The sequence below is a fragment of the Delphinapterus leucas genome, chromosome 4, assembly GCF_059928025.1.
Source record: "Delphinapterus leucas isolate spDelLeu-1000000601 "Yukka" chromosome 4, BTC_Dleu_Yukka2, whole genome shotgun sequence".
In the NCBI taxonomy this organism is placed as follows: Eukaryota; Metazoa; Chordata; class Mammalia; order Artiodactyla; family Monodontidae; genus Delphinapterus; species Delphinapterus leucas.
The window spans coordinates 11368283-11384864 of record NC_143132.1 but is presented as its reverse complement, the minus strand read 5'-3'; the positions used below and the strand labels follow the sequence as shown (position 1 = coordinate 11384864).

The 16582-nt window shown below is 41.4% G+C and overlaps 1 protein-coding gene across 1 annotated transcript in view; it reads left to right on the top strand.

The window, feature by feature from the left end:
- Positions 1-16582, top strand: part of ITSN1 (intersectin 1) — a 172675-nt gene that overhangs the window by 94368 nt on the left and 61725 nt on the right. Inside the window, exons 19-23 of the mRNA XM_022552996.3 lie at positions 4509-4756; positions 7428-7587; positions 10996-11201; positions 11979-12061; positions 16011-16177. Coding sequence (XP_022408704.1) covers positions 4509-4756; positions 7428-7587; positions 10996-11201; positions 11979-12061; positions 16011-16177 — 864 coding nt within the window. The remainder of the gene's footprint in view (positions 1-4508; positions 4757-7427; positions 7588-10995; positions 11202-11978; positions 12062-16010; positions 16178-16582) is intronic.

Below are 16582 nucleotides of genomic sequence, written 5' to 3'. Positions count from 1 at the left end.
TGTTTCAATGTAGTCAGTACCTTTTATTTCCTGCCTTTCTTAGATTTCTATAATCTTAACATCTGAGCCATTGCTGTGTTGAGGGATCAGCACATACGTGATTCCAGGGGTGGACCAAATCCAGCCCGTGCCTGTTTTGTAATAAAGTTTTACTGGAACACATTCAGGCATGTTCATTTACATATTTCTTACAGCTGCTTTTGTGCTACAGCTGCACAGTTCAGTCGCTGTGCAAGTTAAGGAAAATTTTGCCAACCTCTAGATTCGCGCTTTAGAAAACAGTTTTAATATCCTCATCCAGGAGCTTAGGGGGAAACCTTTTACTTCCAAACTAGCAAATGTACGAAACGTGCTTCTCCCTACATTCTGCAGCACATCCCAGGCAGCTGCACTGGTGGGTCTAAGTTGGTACACAGTTTAAACCTGTTTGCTGTCCATGCCCTTTGTCCTGCTTGTGAAGGGAGAGGGAATTTCTGTTACCCTTCTTTGTGACAAGGTCAGAGGCTTTAAAAATCTTAGTGTCACCGTGAAGATGGCGGTCATGAAGCATATGAACATTGAGAAAAGAAATATGATATTATTGGGTTTCAGCCACATGTACTTGAACCTGATACGCTGTGTGCATTTGACTGTTGCATCAGTGCCCTACAGTATGCAGTGCATAATTATTAACAGTTCATAGACTAGATCTGTAACATATTCCCAGACATTTAAGCAACATTTGGGGTTTGTGCTTCCCACTTTGATGTTTCACTAGAATGACCCCAAATGCTTTGAGGTGTTGCTGTGGGGCTGATTAAATGAAATTGTATTAAGACCAATATTGTTGGGCTTCCCTGGTGGTGCAGTGGTAAAGAATCCACCTGCCAATGCAGGGGACACGGGTTCGAGCTGTGACCCGGGAAGATCCCACATGCTGCGGAGCAACTAAACCCGCGAGCCACAACTACCGAGCCTGCATGCCACGACTACTGAAGCCTGCAGCGCCTAGAGCCCGTGCTCCGCAACAAGAGAAGCCACCGCAATGAGAAGCCCGTGCACCGCAATGAAGAGTAGCCCCCGCTCACCGCAACTAGAGAAAGCCCACACGCAGCAACGAAGACCCAACGCAGCCAAAAATAAATATAAATCAATTAATTAATTTTTTAAAAAGACCAATATTGTTAATATCAAAATCCCCCTGACTTACAGCCACCGATAGATGAATCTACCCTATGTGTGTATAAGTCCACATTATAGCCAGCCACATTACAAAGAAGTTTGTGTGCTTGACTTTGCTTATTCTATCCTAATTTTATGTCTCGTTTTTCCACAAGGGGATTGGCATTTTGAGTAAAGTTTTTCAAATCCAGGAAGGAATATTTCTCATGTTCATATGAGACCCCTTATGCTTTTTCTAAGTGGTTAATTTAATGTTAGGAGGGAATTTTTATTATAACCTCTGAACCTTAAAATAAAATTTGATTACTCATTAAAATTAATGGATTCATATAAGAATAGATCAAACTAATTGAGATTATTGTTTGTTCAAGTTGACTGATGGATTTCCTTGGTTAAAAGTGAAATACTGATTTCACCATTGCCCTTAAGGATGGCAGAAACTCTTATTTGCAGGGATAAGGAGCTGATGTGGCACCCTCTCCCCTTCCTGAGTACACACAAGTACCTTTCAGTGGTGAAGCCTGCTTTCTGTCATATCAGGGGACAAGGCTGGGTGTGATCAACTAGGGTGTGAGCTAGACCTGCCCATAGGGTGGAATATTTCCTCAGGGCTTCAGATCCAATTCCAGATGTCAACCAAAAGTCTGGTTAACCAGGTAAGACCCATGTCTCAAGGGAATGACAGTGGGTCACAGGACATAATTAAGTAAAGCAGCTGGCATTCAAGGAGGTCCAACTAGCTTAGACCAGTAGGAGTTTGATAGGTCGTGATCAGGGATCACATTCCAGCCCCTACAGGAAGATAGGAAGGCCAACCCCGAGGGCCTAAAGTGCTAGACAGGTTTCTAGAGCAGGGAACTCCCCATAGAGAACCAGAAATCTCTGGTTACCTAAAGTAAACAGGGTCAAATAGAGGCCAGGCTTTTAGAACAGGGCAAAAGAGAACTGCAGTAGAGTCAGAACTGGACAACAGGAGAGATGGCTTTAGAAAATCTGTCATTAAGCACGTCTCATATGCCAAGCAGATACTTATCGATAGATACTTATCGTTCTTTACAACAACTATTATAAAACAGGCGCTGGTATTATCCTTCATTTTACAGATGAAGAAACCAAGGCACCAAGAGATTACACTTTGCCCAAAGTCAACCAGCTAATAATGTAGAAGTGGTGTTAAAACTGAGGCAGTCTAATTGCAGAGCCCTACTCTTAATCATGACACTTTGCAGTCTTTTTTTTTTTTTTTTAATTTATTTATTTAATTTAGGCTGTGTTGGGTCTTCCTTATGGTGCGCAGGCTTCTGATTGTGGTGGCTTCTCTTGTTGCAGAGCACAGGCTGTAGGCGCGCGGGCTCAGTAGTTGTGGCTCATGGACTCTAGAGCACAGGCTCAGTAGTTGTGGCGCAGGGGCTTAGTTGCTCCGCGGCATGTGGGATCTTCCCAGACCAGGGCTTGAACCCGTGTCCCCTGCATTGGCAGGCGGATCCTTAACCACTGCGCCACCAGGGAAGCCCCACTTTGCAGTCTTGAGGCGGAGATTGTGTCTGGCTCCAGGTCCTCACTCACTGCTGCCAGACCTTACCTCTGGTCCTGGGACGTGTGGAAGGGGCAGGAACTGGGCTGTTTAACCCGCTGAGAAGCTGGGGAGGCCCCGGCTCAGCCTGACCTAGAAACAGCTGTGTTTCCAGTGCAAAACAGCAATAAAGTTAAAGTGCGTCGTAATATCACCAATAAATATAAACAAGAGAGAAAAGGCATCTAGCCATTTGAGTTCAGCAGAAAATAAGATCCAAGTGGGAAAAAAATGTCACCTTAAATCCTCATCTGGAGAAACAATTCGGGCTGCCCAGAAAAAAAAGAAAGAAGAAAACAATGCTGGACGGCTGAATGAGAAGTGGCCCACGTGCTCACATTGATACAAGTGTTAGCACCAGAACTGTAAAGCCAAAAATAGAACCTTTGGAAGCAGTGGCTATCTCGGGGAACTCCTTTTTGGAGAATTCTCAGCTTTAAAAACTGCTTTTACCCATGACAATAGGGTTCCTAAGGTAGAGCAGCAAGGAAGCTCTCCTACGGACTGAATATTTTATAAATAACATGCAGAATTAAGTAGGAAGTCCTGTATTCTACTTTCTCCACCCCTACCCCAGGCATTTTTTTTTAATTCAAATAAGCTAATAAACATTATACCATATTACTCTACACTGAATACAAACAGATGTTTGGTCCCATAGTTATTTGCTTTGGGTTTTTTTTTTTTTTAACTGAATATTTGAATGGGTTAGAAAACTGGTATTTTTGCCACTTTTTCCAAAATCATTGTTAAGACCCTACATACTCATTTCTGTGATTTCGAAAAAGCAACATTAAGGTCCAATGTTTTACTCCTTAGGCAGTATATTATGCAATCAAAATAGGATAAGGTCTCTGACAGAACCTTATTTGACTTATTGTAATGAAAATAATTTCCTACTAGTGAATGTAATTGTCCTCATATTGATCTCCTGTTGCTCATAAAATAGTGAGGGTAACTTCTAAAGATAAGTAGAATCATTCTGGTGATTTTGACTAATCCTTTTGGTCAGAATTAAAATAAAATGCAAGCATTAAAAACACGGGTGTAATAAATCTCTGAAATTTTTTAACAGCAGAATTCTATATTCTCATGTGCATGTTTGTGAATATTAAAGTGAAATTTATACAAAAGAAAACTCTAGGACTTTAATAAAATTAATTGTTGCTGTAAATAATCATTTCCTTAATTTTCTCGTCATGTATCTATGGAGCTTTTAAATGGCTAAACACAGCAGCCAGTTTTACTTGCTGTAGAAACCATCTAAGTCTCTGTTTTTTATCTCCTTGTCCCTATGCTGAATAAGTACTGCTTAGTTTAGAGATTTTTTTTAGAGTGCTAAATTCATATTGATTGCACCCTTTGCTTTCAATTTTATATAATAAACCTAAGTCAAATTATTTCTAATAATTACATGACTTCCTGAGTGATGAAGTCTGTCAATCACTTTCTAATTCAAAGTAGCTCTAAAAATTTAAACTGTAGGCTTTATTAGGATTCCTTATTGGTCTTAACTGCTATTATTAGGGGAAAAAGAAGAAGCTAAACAGGCACAAAAGACTAAGAACTTGAATTATAGCACCTACTGTTTCCTCAGAGTTAAAGTTTAGAGACCATTTTTCCAGACTCTTAGACTAAGAATAAAGTGAAGAAATGTCTGTGCCGTGTGTTAGTCTGAGCGGGTCAGAGGCGGGGGCTTTGTTCTGGTAGAGTGTTTGGTGTCTTTAGGGGTTGATTTAGTTCCACTGAATTAAACTTTATGACTTTCCTGCAGGTGGATGAAAGCCAAACTGGAGAACCGGGTTGGCTTGGAGGAGAATTAAAAGGAAAGACAGGATGGTTCCCTGCAAACTACGCAGAGAAAATCCCAGAAAACGAGGTTCCTGCCCCAGTCAAACCAGTGACTGATGCTGCCTCCACCCCTGCACCCAAACTGGCTGTACGTGAGACCCCTGCTCCTTCCGCGGTGACCTCTGCAGAGCCCTCTGCGACCCCCAACAACTGGGCCGACTTCAGCTCCACGTATGTGTAGGATGCTACTTCTGATGATTTTTGAAATCCCAGCTTAGTGATCTTTTAAGTGTTGTTATAGTCTTGGGTTGTACCTCTGAGTAATTTTCATGGCCACTTTCTCTGGTCTTCCGGCAAATTGTGGATTGCATTCTCTGACCTGGATTTAATTATATCATTGCTCAACAGTGATTTGCCCTGGGATAAAGTTAAGCCTATGACCCTTGTTTTGTTCAATAACTTGTCTGTATCTTACATTCTTGTGGAAGAAATGGAGAACTACAGTTTCCTAATAATGTGCTTGACACCCATGACAGCAAATATTTAGAGTCATTTCCTGCACGGAAATAGCACTTTTTTTTTCCTGGACAGAAACAGAAATTGAATTTAGTCACGTGGTTTTGAGTAAGATAGAAAGCTGTTTCCTGTGAAGCTTTTCTCTTTCATCAGTCCTGTACAAACGTACACCAGAGCGAAGAGATGTGTACTCTTGGCCACTGTTCGTGCTATGCCTTTGGTCATCAGGAAATGGCATTAAAAATAGTGTGTAAGCAGAGGTTTGAAAGCAAAGATGAAGCCGCTGTCCATGCTTCCAGTTATAGGACTAGTCTAGGTGTGCAGTAGTCTAAAAATATTTTATACTGGCATTCAAGTAAAAGGGACGTAAGAAGTGTTTAAAATTTGTTTTCAAGTCTGATCATCTTTCAGAAGAAACAAATTGAAGGCAAGGAGTCAGGGCTTAATGTTGGAGAAAGACCAGGTGGAGGAAATAGAGGAAAGAGAGGTGAGTGATGACCAAAGGCAGGAGGAAGTAGAGGGAAGGATGTAAGGAATAGCGAGTTTTTCATACTTACATTTTCACATAAATGGTTGAAAGTGCTAAAGAAGGTCCTCCCTATCTAATCTCTGCTAAAAAGTAGTCTTTAATTAGATGATTGAAAACAAGTTGAAATTCTCCTCTCGATTTTTTTTTCTTAATTGAAGTATAGTTGATTTATAATATTGTGTTAGTTTCAGGTGTACAGCAAAATGATTCAGTTATATATCAGTAAGTCCCCTCATACGAACCTTCAAGTTGCGAACTTTCAAAGACGTGAACGTGCATTCGCATGTCCAATCACATAAGTCAGTTCACGCGTCTGGCGTACATTGTCACATGGTTGTGTTTTTGTGTACTTTACTGTATAGAGTACAGTAGTACAGTATCTTTATTTCAACCCCAGGATGTCGGGAAGCAAGCGTAAAAGCAGCAGTAATGTAGCTGGTACCGAACTGTACTTTTCAAGGTATTATATTGTAAGATTAAAAATGTTTTATTTATTTTTGTGTTTGTTTTTTATGTATTATTTGTGTGAAAAGTATTATAACCCTATTACAGTACAGTACTATATAGCCAATTATGTTAGTTGGGTACCTAGGCTAACTTTGTTGGACTTACGAACAGATTGGACTTTCGAATGTGCTCTTGGAACAGAACTTGTTCGTATGTAGGGGACTTACTGTATATATTTTTTCATATTCTTTTCCATTATAGGTTATTACATGACATTATAGTTCCCTGTGCTATATAGTAAATCCTTGTTGCCTATCTTTTTTGTGTATAGTAGTTTGTATTCCCTGTCTTGATTTTGATTGAAAAGTTCTGACTTGGGCTTCCCTGGTGGCGCAGTGGTTGAGAGTTTGCCTGCCGATGCAGGGGACACGGTGTTCGTGCCCTGGTCCGGGAAGATCCCACATGCCGCGGAGCGGTTGGGCCTGTGAGCCATGGCCTCTGGGCCTGCGCGCCCGGAGCCTGTGCTCCGCAACGGGAGACGCCCGCGTACCACAAAAAAAAAAAAAAAAAAAGTTCTGACTTTTGAAACTAAAGCTTACACTAAAATTTTAAGAAGACAAGTGCTGTGTTTTCCAGGATTTTGTTTTGCTGTGGATCCAGTCAGTGTTACTCTCCTGCTCGATAAATGTGTGGTCTGCAGCTCTCCTGCTATAATTCCAGGCTTCTTATTTTCCAAACTCTGAATCAGGATGTGCCGTCTATCAAAGGAAATATTCTAATTTTCAGATTTGTTTATGTCTTATAAAGGTTTTTTAAAAGTCAATTGAATTTAAATCTGCACTGACACAGATGTGTTTATTTAAAATTATAAAATCGCAAAATTAAAACCATCCCCGATATCAGGACAACAGGTTGCTGTAAGGATACCACTGGTAGTTACCATGGTATCCAAGCACATGGCCTGGTGCTTGCTGTGTGATGATGGGACAGAGATGCACCAGCCGCTGGGCTGGCATGTTTTCATATGTGGTGCAAAACTTCTTTTTGTTTATTTAGGATTGTCGTTACAAATGAAGATAATGATCACGAGAGGATGTTTCTCTGGCGCTTTCTCGTTGCAAAGTATTTCTCTATGTGGTATTTCATGTCACCCTCACAACTAACCAGAGTGATACAATATTGTTCCCATTTTATCAACGAGGAAATCGAGATTCAGAGAAACGACTAGAATTTGCCTGAGACCCATTGCTAGTGTGTGATGGTCAGACCCAAACCCAAGTCCAGTGCTCTTTCCCCCCTCCTTGTTCTTAAACAAGCCCCAGGCACATCCTGGGTATATGTTTATGGGGGGAGAAATGCCGGTGCATCGGGAAGTCCTTGCCACTCACGGTGGCGTGCTTCGCCTTCCAGGTGGCCCACCAGCACGAACGAGAAACCAGAAACCGACAACTGGGATGCATGGGCAGCCCAGCCCTCCCTCACCGTTCCAAGCGCCGGGCAGTTGAGACAGAGATCAGCCTTCACTCCAGCCACAGCCACGGGCTCCTCTCCATCTCCTGTTTTAGGCCAGGTAACAGCATCGATGGGAGCAGGGAGGACCTCAAGTGCCTGTGTGGGGCGGACAGATTCAGCCAGTGCTTGTTGTCAATGTCATTTAGGAGTAAAGCCTCATTATATGCATCTGGGTCGGCTGGCAGGGCGGGATCCAGTTCACATTTTCCCAGAAGAGGGAATAGTGACAGTTCAGAGGATGGAGTTCAGACATTTGAACTCCATCTTGAACAGTGGGTAAGGGCTTCTTAGGAAATGGAGAGGGCTGGCATGTCAGACAGAAAATACTGTGAGGGTGTCACAGCATTTTTAATCAACTATACTCCAGTATAAAATAAAAAGATAAAAAGAAAATAATGTGAGGAGAGGCTTTAGGTAGGAGGTCAGAGAGTGTTTCAGGAAAGTCGTGAGTCAATCCATTTGGCTAGACCATTGAATATTTACCCAAAAAGATAGACCGATTACAGATTAATGGGAAGCTCTTAAATGCCTTGCTAAGAAAGTAATTTCTGAAAGGATAATAAATAAAGGAATTTATTCCCTTATTTATTTATTTAATAAAGGAATGAAATTTCTATAAATAGTCAAACGAAACAGTGAAATTGCCCATCTGGCAGGCATTTGGGGGTCAAGGACAGTTTCTGCTCGGGGAACAGCCAGAGTGAACACAGGCTCCGGGCAGATTCACGTGGAGGGTGGTGTGTGCAGGAAGATTCGAGTCGGGGACACAGGGGCACTGACAACAGTTGAAGAGGGTAGAGCCCCAATGCCTGTGGGAGCAAAAAGGAAAGGAAAGGTCTGGGACTGAGAAAAAGGTTTGACTTTACAGGGGAACAAGGAAGGCAGAAAGAGAAATTGATTTTTAGCGAGAAGAAGTTGGGTTTTAGACGTGTTAATTTTAAGGTGAGAGGGGGACAGCCAGGTCATTCTGTCTGGCAGGAATTGGGACATAGATCAGATCTCAGGAAATGAGTGAGCTCTTCAAAGGAGAGAGAGTGCACGAAGATGGAAATTGCACAGAGCGTGTGTCTTCTCTGACCTGGAAGTAGGGCAGCTCCTGAGAGGAGCTGTTCCTTTTCTTTGCATCTGTCCCAGCTCAGCAGGTGGCACAAGTGTCATGCTCAGCCATGGTGACTCTGGTGGAGGAGGGCTCAGGACCAGGAAAATGAGGCGAAGTTGAAGGCTGTTTCCAGAAAGCGGGGGTGGTGGTGCTCATATTATTAAAGGCGGTGGTCCGGGCAAAGAGGCAAGTAGAACATATCTGTGAACCTAAGTGGGAGCAGCATTAAAAGCACAGAAAAGAAGACAGGCTTCTTTTTCTTCTGGGAGAGGAAGGGTGAAGAGAGGTTGGAGAAAGAGGGAAAGGAGTTCAGGTTGTGCTCTGGGCAGCTTTTTCAGGAGGGGCGCCCGAGGGCCTTCGGAGCATGCATAAAAGGAATTGCGTAAAGAAGGATGAAGCCTGACGTGGCTGAATTTAACCTGAATGTGTAACTGGTCATCACACATTATCTTGGCTTTCTCCAGCAATACTGCGCAGTTTGGGACTAGAAATAATAATAGTAACATAAGCCACCCCTGTTAAGATTATTACTCTCGTAGCTGCTCTAAAGATAGATCCTGTTACACTTTCTTAACCACCTTTTGAAGAAAGTGTCTCTGTTTTAGAGATGTGGAAACTGAGGCCTGGAGAGATTAAACAGTTGTCCAAGGTCACACAATTAGTAAGTGACAGACTTGGGATTCAAACCCAGAGTCTGTGTTCTGCCTGATTCCATGCTGGTTATTCAGGCGTCTCCACGTGGAAAGATGGACAGGGCAGGTGCAGCAAAGATTTCTCGGGGTGAGAGGTTATGAAATACTGGAGCCCAGGTGAAATGGCAGAGACTAAACGGAAGTGATGGAGAGGATTGGGCAACACAGAAGCACTGAGATCCACGGCTCCGGTGTGAGGCTCCCTGCAAGCACGAGGTGGGGACACGGTGGGCAGAGACTCTGTGGTCCTGGGGGGCGTTTGGAATCCAGAGACCCCTCCTCAGTTCTGAAGACTGGGTGGAGTGTACAGTCGAGATGGAAGGAAATAGGGATGTCATGGGTCTAAGAAGGCGAGAGCCCATGGAGACCAATATGGAAGCCGAAACTCTTCGACCTCTCATAAATTCTCCACTTGTCAGACATAATCACAGTTAAATGTCATTATGAAAATATCTTCTACAGGCAAGTCCAAGTTGGTTCTGAATGAACTGTCATTGGGTATTATCCCTTGTTCTTGTCCATTTACGTATATAATTGAAAGTTGATGTTGTTGTATTTTTTAGTACTGTTTTAAGATACTGTAACTGTTTTATGTTACAGTCTTAAAAAAGGTAATAAATGCCTCACCCCACCTTTCCAGCCTCATCTCCTACTCCACCCCTCCATGAGACTAGGCCACATGCACCCCCAGATCGCGCTTCTCCTCCTGGACCTTGCGGGACAGCGTCGCGCGGCCGTGCCCTCCGCCTGGAGTGCCCTTCCTCCGAAGCCCTAGCTACCAAAATCCTTCTCATCCTTCAAGGCTCAGCTCAAACGCTGCCTCCTCTGTGAAACTCCCCGTGTTGCCCTCAGGCAGCATTAATCCCTCTTTTCTCTCCGTCCCGGCAGTGAATAGTTGGAACCTCTTCTTAGCCTATTTCATTCTGCCGGGTGGTAGGCATAGTTGTTTGTATCTCTTTCTTCCTCATTAATTATGAGTTCCTTGGTAATAATATCATACTGCCCATTTTTATAGTGCTTTCTGGTTAATAAAGTGTTTTAACCTAAATTATTTTGGGGAGGCAGAGATGGCATTTTATTCATCTTTGTATATGGTTTGCATATAGATGTATTTATAGTAAATGAGGATTACAGTGGATTTATGCTTGCCAAACCCCTGTTCCTCTAAAAAGGAACTGAAACAAGCCTAATCCAATGCAAGGTGTATTTCCCTGTGTCCGCCTAAACTAAGATATCAGTTAATTACCTTTTGAGATTTTATAAGGTTTCTGCTCTGGTATTAATCCCCCACTAAACACCCAAATCCGATTGGAAATTGGCAGGAGTGGGAGTGCCCTGGGAAACTTGAGACTTAAAATAGAACCCAAACAGAAAAGGCACACAGCCAGGTGCAACAGAATAAACACGACCTCCTGGCTTGTTTAAATAGAGAATTCTAGATGGCCCGACCACGGCTTTGTGAATAGGCTAGCAGATTTTCACCTCCACTTTTGGAAATAAACAGTTACTGAAAACAGTGGAGCATGTGGCACCAGTGCTGTGCTGAGGCAGGGTCCTCTGTGGCTGAGCATGTGCCTGCGTGTGCCCGTCGCAGGGGAGGAGCCGGTGTTCACGTCACCTGAATGGATGACAAATCACAGAGTGATGAGAGGTCCTTTATGTTCTTCCACACAAGGGCGAAAAGGTGGAGGGGCTACAAGCACAAGCCCTGTATCCTTGGAGAGCCAAAAAAGACAACCATTTAAATTTTAACAAAAATGATGTCATCACAGTCCTGGAGCAGCAAGACATGTGGTGGTTTGGAGAAGTTCAAGGCCAGAAGGGGTGGTTCCCCAAGTCCTACGTGAAACTCATTTCAGGGCCCATAAGGAAATCTACGAGGTATGTTTGTATTTATCTGCTTCTATTGGATGAAAACCATGTCAGGCATGAAATTATTGTTTGCACTAGTTAAGATTCATAGATAGGAGTTGCAGGATTGTTTTGTCTTTAAACTGGATCTTTTAACTGCAAAAATTAGGGTACATGGCAACAGGGGAGAGCCTCTTACAGATAAATGGTCATTTTTTTCCTTGCTCATAGAAACCTGTATATCCTGTTTTTCATTGACTTATGCATGAGGGAATTCTACTCTGAGACCTGGAACATTCTTGTGGATTTGTTGGAGATTATGCCCCTCTTCATGCTTAGTATCCAGTACTGTTCCAGACGTACAGGACTACTTAGAGGCCCAAAGCATTTGGGAAAATTTATGGAAGAATGAATTATCTTTTTCATTAGGAAGCTTATAGCATGCAACCTTAACATAAAGGTTGTTGTTTAATTGTTCTAACCATGTAGATGGTCAAAACAAATTATGAGCTTCAAGAAGAGATGAAGAGCAAAATTACTGAATGAGCATCTGTCAGTCATGCTTTGAAATAGACCAGTACGTTAGCTGTGTATCCAGCAAAGCAAAGTGCTGACAAACAAGGATGTGAGCTTAGAATCAGGCCTCTATGGCCCCTTGTGATGTGTTTTGACTTAGCTGAGTGCATCTATTTCAGCTGTAGATTATCAATGCTTTAAATGTTAAACAGTTTTTAAAAAGAAAAGTCAGTGTCATTTGTACTGTTTTCTTTGAGGGTGAAAATTAAAATACTTTCCCCCCTCTTCCAGCATGGATTCTGGTTCTTCAGAAAGTCCTGCTAGTCTAAAGAGAGTAGCTTCCCCAGCAGCCAAGCCGGCCGTGTCAGGAGAAGGTGAGAACCTGACTCAGATCATGTTCTTTAGAAGGTGGAGGGAATCGTGTAATACAGTGAATGTTGGAAACGAAGTTGGATTTCATGTTTAAATAGTTTACATTAATTTACGTTCATTATATTAAACTCTAAGCTAAAATGAGGTTTAGCTCTTCACAAAGTCATAGTACTTTATAGAGACTTTCAAAATACTATCAGATATATTGATCATAAAAACTGAATCTTCTAATTATGTTTGATTATGAGCCCTTTGACTCTTGAAAGAGGCCCATCACAGTCACTAAGGACCAAGTTCTCTGAGCATCTCTACAGCTAATTTGTGGTAGTTGCTATTTTTCTGACTTTATACAGGTAAGTATTAAGGCTTAAAGCCATAACTATACAGTTCAGTAAAACTGTCACAGTAACATCAGTGCCATTTGTACCCCAAATGAAACAGAAGTTTCATTTCTGTGTTCCATGTAAATAACCACAGCAGATTATTTAGGCCTAAAAATTGTATTTTGAGTGTTTATTACACAAATAATTAATTGCTTTATTTCCTCTTCTTCATGACATAATCTTTTCGATTATATATGCCAATATATAGTATAGGTTTAAAAATGAACAAAACCTACATAATTCAGGCTCTAATGGTAAAAATCTCATGTCTTTTCTTCATTTGGTCCAGCCATTATCAGAGTACTAAGTGAAGAATGAGCGCTACCCAAGTTAGACAGGCTTTCCATGTTGAAGTATGAACAGTGTTTGTAGCTAACAGATGTCTACACAACTGTATAGTAGTTTTTCATAGGTTCCTTGAATAAATTCCACGAGGGTGGAATCTTTCGTTCAGTTTGTTTGCCATTATGAGACTTACATTCCTTAGAAACTTTGCCTTATGAAAAATAGAATTATTAACGCAATTGTTTCAATGGAGACAGCAAGGGTTAAAATTTAATGGTATTTCAGATAGTAACAAAGTTACTTTTTCAAGAGGAATTTCAGAAGTAAAAATTTTTTTTTGGTTTATAGGCATAGCTGTAAAACTTCATCATCACTGAACAAATCCAGTATTTTATTGTATCCAGTTTTTGCCATTACTGCCAAAACAATCATTAAGATAGTTCTCTTCATACATTTTTTGTCATCTTAATGACTTTTTTATCCACTGTTAGGAGAACAGGCAAGAAGGTCTTTTAAACACAGCACGTGTAGTCAGTATTATGTCAGGCAAATTATGTGTGCCTCCCGTCCCCCCAAATTCAGTGTGTTATATCCATTCAGTCTCACTGGAGCACCAGAGTTTGTATCCTGGCTCTCTCACCTAGTGACCATTTACTTTTAGTCATGCCTTAACTCCTTCATTTGTAAAATGGGCATAATAATCACCACTTGAGGTAGGAAATTATTACAAGGCTTATGAGATAATAGTGTAAGCTTTTGGAATAAAGGTCAGTAAATGTCTGCTACTCTTATTTCCTTTTTGCTTCATTTCCTGGATTTATCAATAGTCACTTAAAGGAGTGAGCTTTCTCATCCAAAGGCTGGGTTTTTTTGTTTTTGTTTTTTTGTTTTTAGCATCTTTATTGGAGTATAATTGCTTTACAATGGTGTGTTAGTTTCCAACAGCTGGGTTGATGAATGTTGATTTGTTTTGAAACATTGTACAGAGGCCTCTACACTTGAGGCCTCAATAAGTAGGTTACAGATGAACCACACACATCCTTAAAGTTGGGCAACAGAAGAGAGTTAAATTCTAACCTCGGTTGACATTTATTACATCCATTTTGAAATGATTTAGGTATTAGAAATTTGAGGAGAGATTGCTGGCTTTCTGGAGGGGTGTGGGAGGGCACTGACATCTGAAATTCTGAGAAAAGGTACTTAAATATATTAATGGACCACTTATCAGTACTGTATTAAATGTAATCAGATTTCACGTAAACCAGAAACCAGATTAAATAGATGGTCAACTTGGTTAGCTCTTAAAATATGGGCTTGGGAATTGCCAGTGCCCTGTGTTACATGTCTGGGGAAGAGGGTCTGAGTGGTGAGGAGGCCCCGCATAGCGGTCCTCACGTCTCCCCGTTTTCATTGAATCCAGAAGGTCCTCGCAGATGCCTGCGTGCACACAGGGCAAGTAAAGCCACAGTCTTTCCCGTCTCCTTGGTATCTTCTGCTGCAGTGTGAAGTTCAGCTAGAGTTCACGCTTCTGAAGTTTCTTAAGCATTTCGAAAGTGACTTCAAACTTTGGATCCATTTTAAGAAAGTGACTTTTAGTGCAGGAATCACTTGGAAAAGGATTGATTGCCAAGGATCCAATCTGAAATGGCCAAACATGAGCGAAGGAACAAGTCACGGAACAAAATGAAAAGGGAAGGGTCAGAATATTGAAAAATCCGAAAAAGGAATATATTAATGAAAAAACAATGTCCTTATTCAAGCTGCCAAACTTTGATTTCCTTGTGCGGGAAATCATTTTTCCAGTTTTAACTGTGGAGGTGTGTGTCACCAGTGCTGGAGGGCTAAAGACAGAGAGGCTTCTGTTCTGCCTTGTACATTTGGATGACCTTGTATCTCGGGGTCTGCTGGCCTCAGCCTACAGGTCAGCACAGGGAGGCTGAAGCAGCCCCTTGGAGAGCTGCCCACATTAGCATAAGCATTAGGAGGGTTTGTGTTTTTTGGTGTTTGTTTTAGCTTTCATTAGTGCCTCCTGCAGAGGCTCTTATAATGAGGACTAAATTAATTTAGTCCTCCATACTAAATTAATTTACATTAAGCTCTGCATTTAAGGACTATCATATGAAATTTTAGCAAGAAACACTCCATCCATCATCCATCATAAAATGAACTTTTCCGGTAAATGGTGTTTTTTTGTTTTGTCGTTTTTGGGGGGGAGTTTTTTGCTTTTTGCTTTTTAAAAAATACACAAAGGCCTAGGATAAAATGGACAAAAAGTGGAAATAAGAAACGTATGTTCATCTTTCCGGAAATCTTTTATTCTCTACCTAGTGTAGTGTCTAGAATTTTGTGCCAAGTGATCTTTCTGAGAGTGTGACTTGGTTTCTAAGCCTTAGTAAAGTCAGCTGTTTATAATTCAAAAGAAAAACTTCCTCTGGAATGCACATCCTTCACATTCAAGACAGTAAAGAACATTAATTCTTGTCCTTTACGACTAAATTACATGAATAATCAAATGTAAGAAACTGTGATTTGTCTTTTCCACTTGTTCAGAAAGGCGTGATTATTTTCTGGGATTGGGTAGACACTACTTTTGTCAGCAGTCCACTCTACCTGTTTATACTTGAATGACAAGTAGGTGTCCGTTTTTAACCAAAGAATATATATTTTAAATTTTGTGTTCTAACAGCTTCCTGCCATCTGTGTATATGGCACAATAGGACTTAAATTTTCACCGAGGCACTTGAATAATGAAAAACATGTCTTATTTAATTTACATAAAGGATATACCATGTCTAAAAGGTTTCTAAATGGTGACTTGGTACCTTCAAAAGTGAATCACAGATATTTGATGAGCTCACCAAGGAGCCTGGCATGTCAGTGCATCTAACCCAGTGCTCAGCATGACCTAGGTACTCAGTAAATGTTAGCTAAAAGTGAACGTGAAAACCATTTTCATGTAAAAAGAAACCATGGTGTTAAATCGGGGATCACTGTCAGTACTGGTGTTGGTGGACATGCAGTTGGGTTTTTTTTGTTGTTGTTCCTGGTCCTGGGTCTTCACAGGAATTGTCTCCCCCGCTGCAGTTACTGAATTTTTATGTGCAGTCGGGGAATTTGGAGCCCAGGGGGTTCTGTAACTCTACATTTTATCAGTGACTAGCCTTTCTCTTGAATGGACCTTATCCTAATAATTTCCTTATTCATAATCTTGCTTTTGCAAAGTTGTCTGGGATTTCTGTAAACAATCAAGCTCTCTCCGTATCTCAATATTTCTCCCCACCAGAATTTATTGCCATGTACACTTACGAGAGTTCTGAGCAAGGCGATTTAACCTTTCAGCAAGGGGATGTGATTTTGGTTACCAAGAAAGATGGTGACTGGTGGACAGGAACAGTGGGCGACAAGTCCGGAGTCTTCCCTTCTAACTATGTGAGGCTTAAAGATTCAGAGGTAAACCCACATTAACTGTTTCCTCTCCCTTTCTGTGCAGCGATTCTCTTTTCAGGGAGTCATGATGTTTGCCGGTGGAACATCATTGTTGGGTTTTGCTAAGTTCTGGAACATGACAGCAAATACAGTGTGACCTGTAATTGTTTGAAATTGTCTATTGGTGCCGCAGGGTCAGCCTTGGCTTCCCAGAAGCAGAAGAACCCCCCCGGGGCTCAGTGGAGACTGCTCATAATGAGGCTGGTCTGCGTCAGCTGGGATAATACTCAGGATTCATCTCTATTCCTGAATGTAACTGACTTAGGATTCGGAGTAAATATTCTAGATTTAGTCTTCAGGGTCACTGATTTGAGAAACTTCAAGAAAGATACACAGCAATATCTTGCCCATGTAGACAAAAGTATTTTG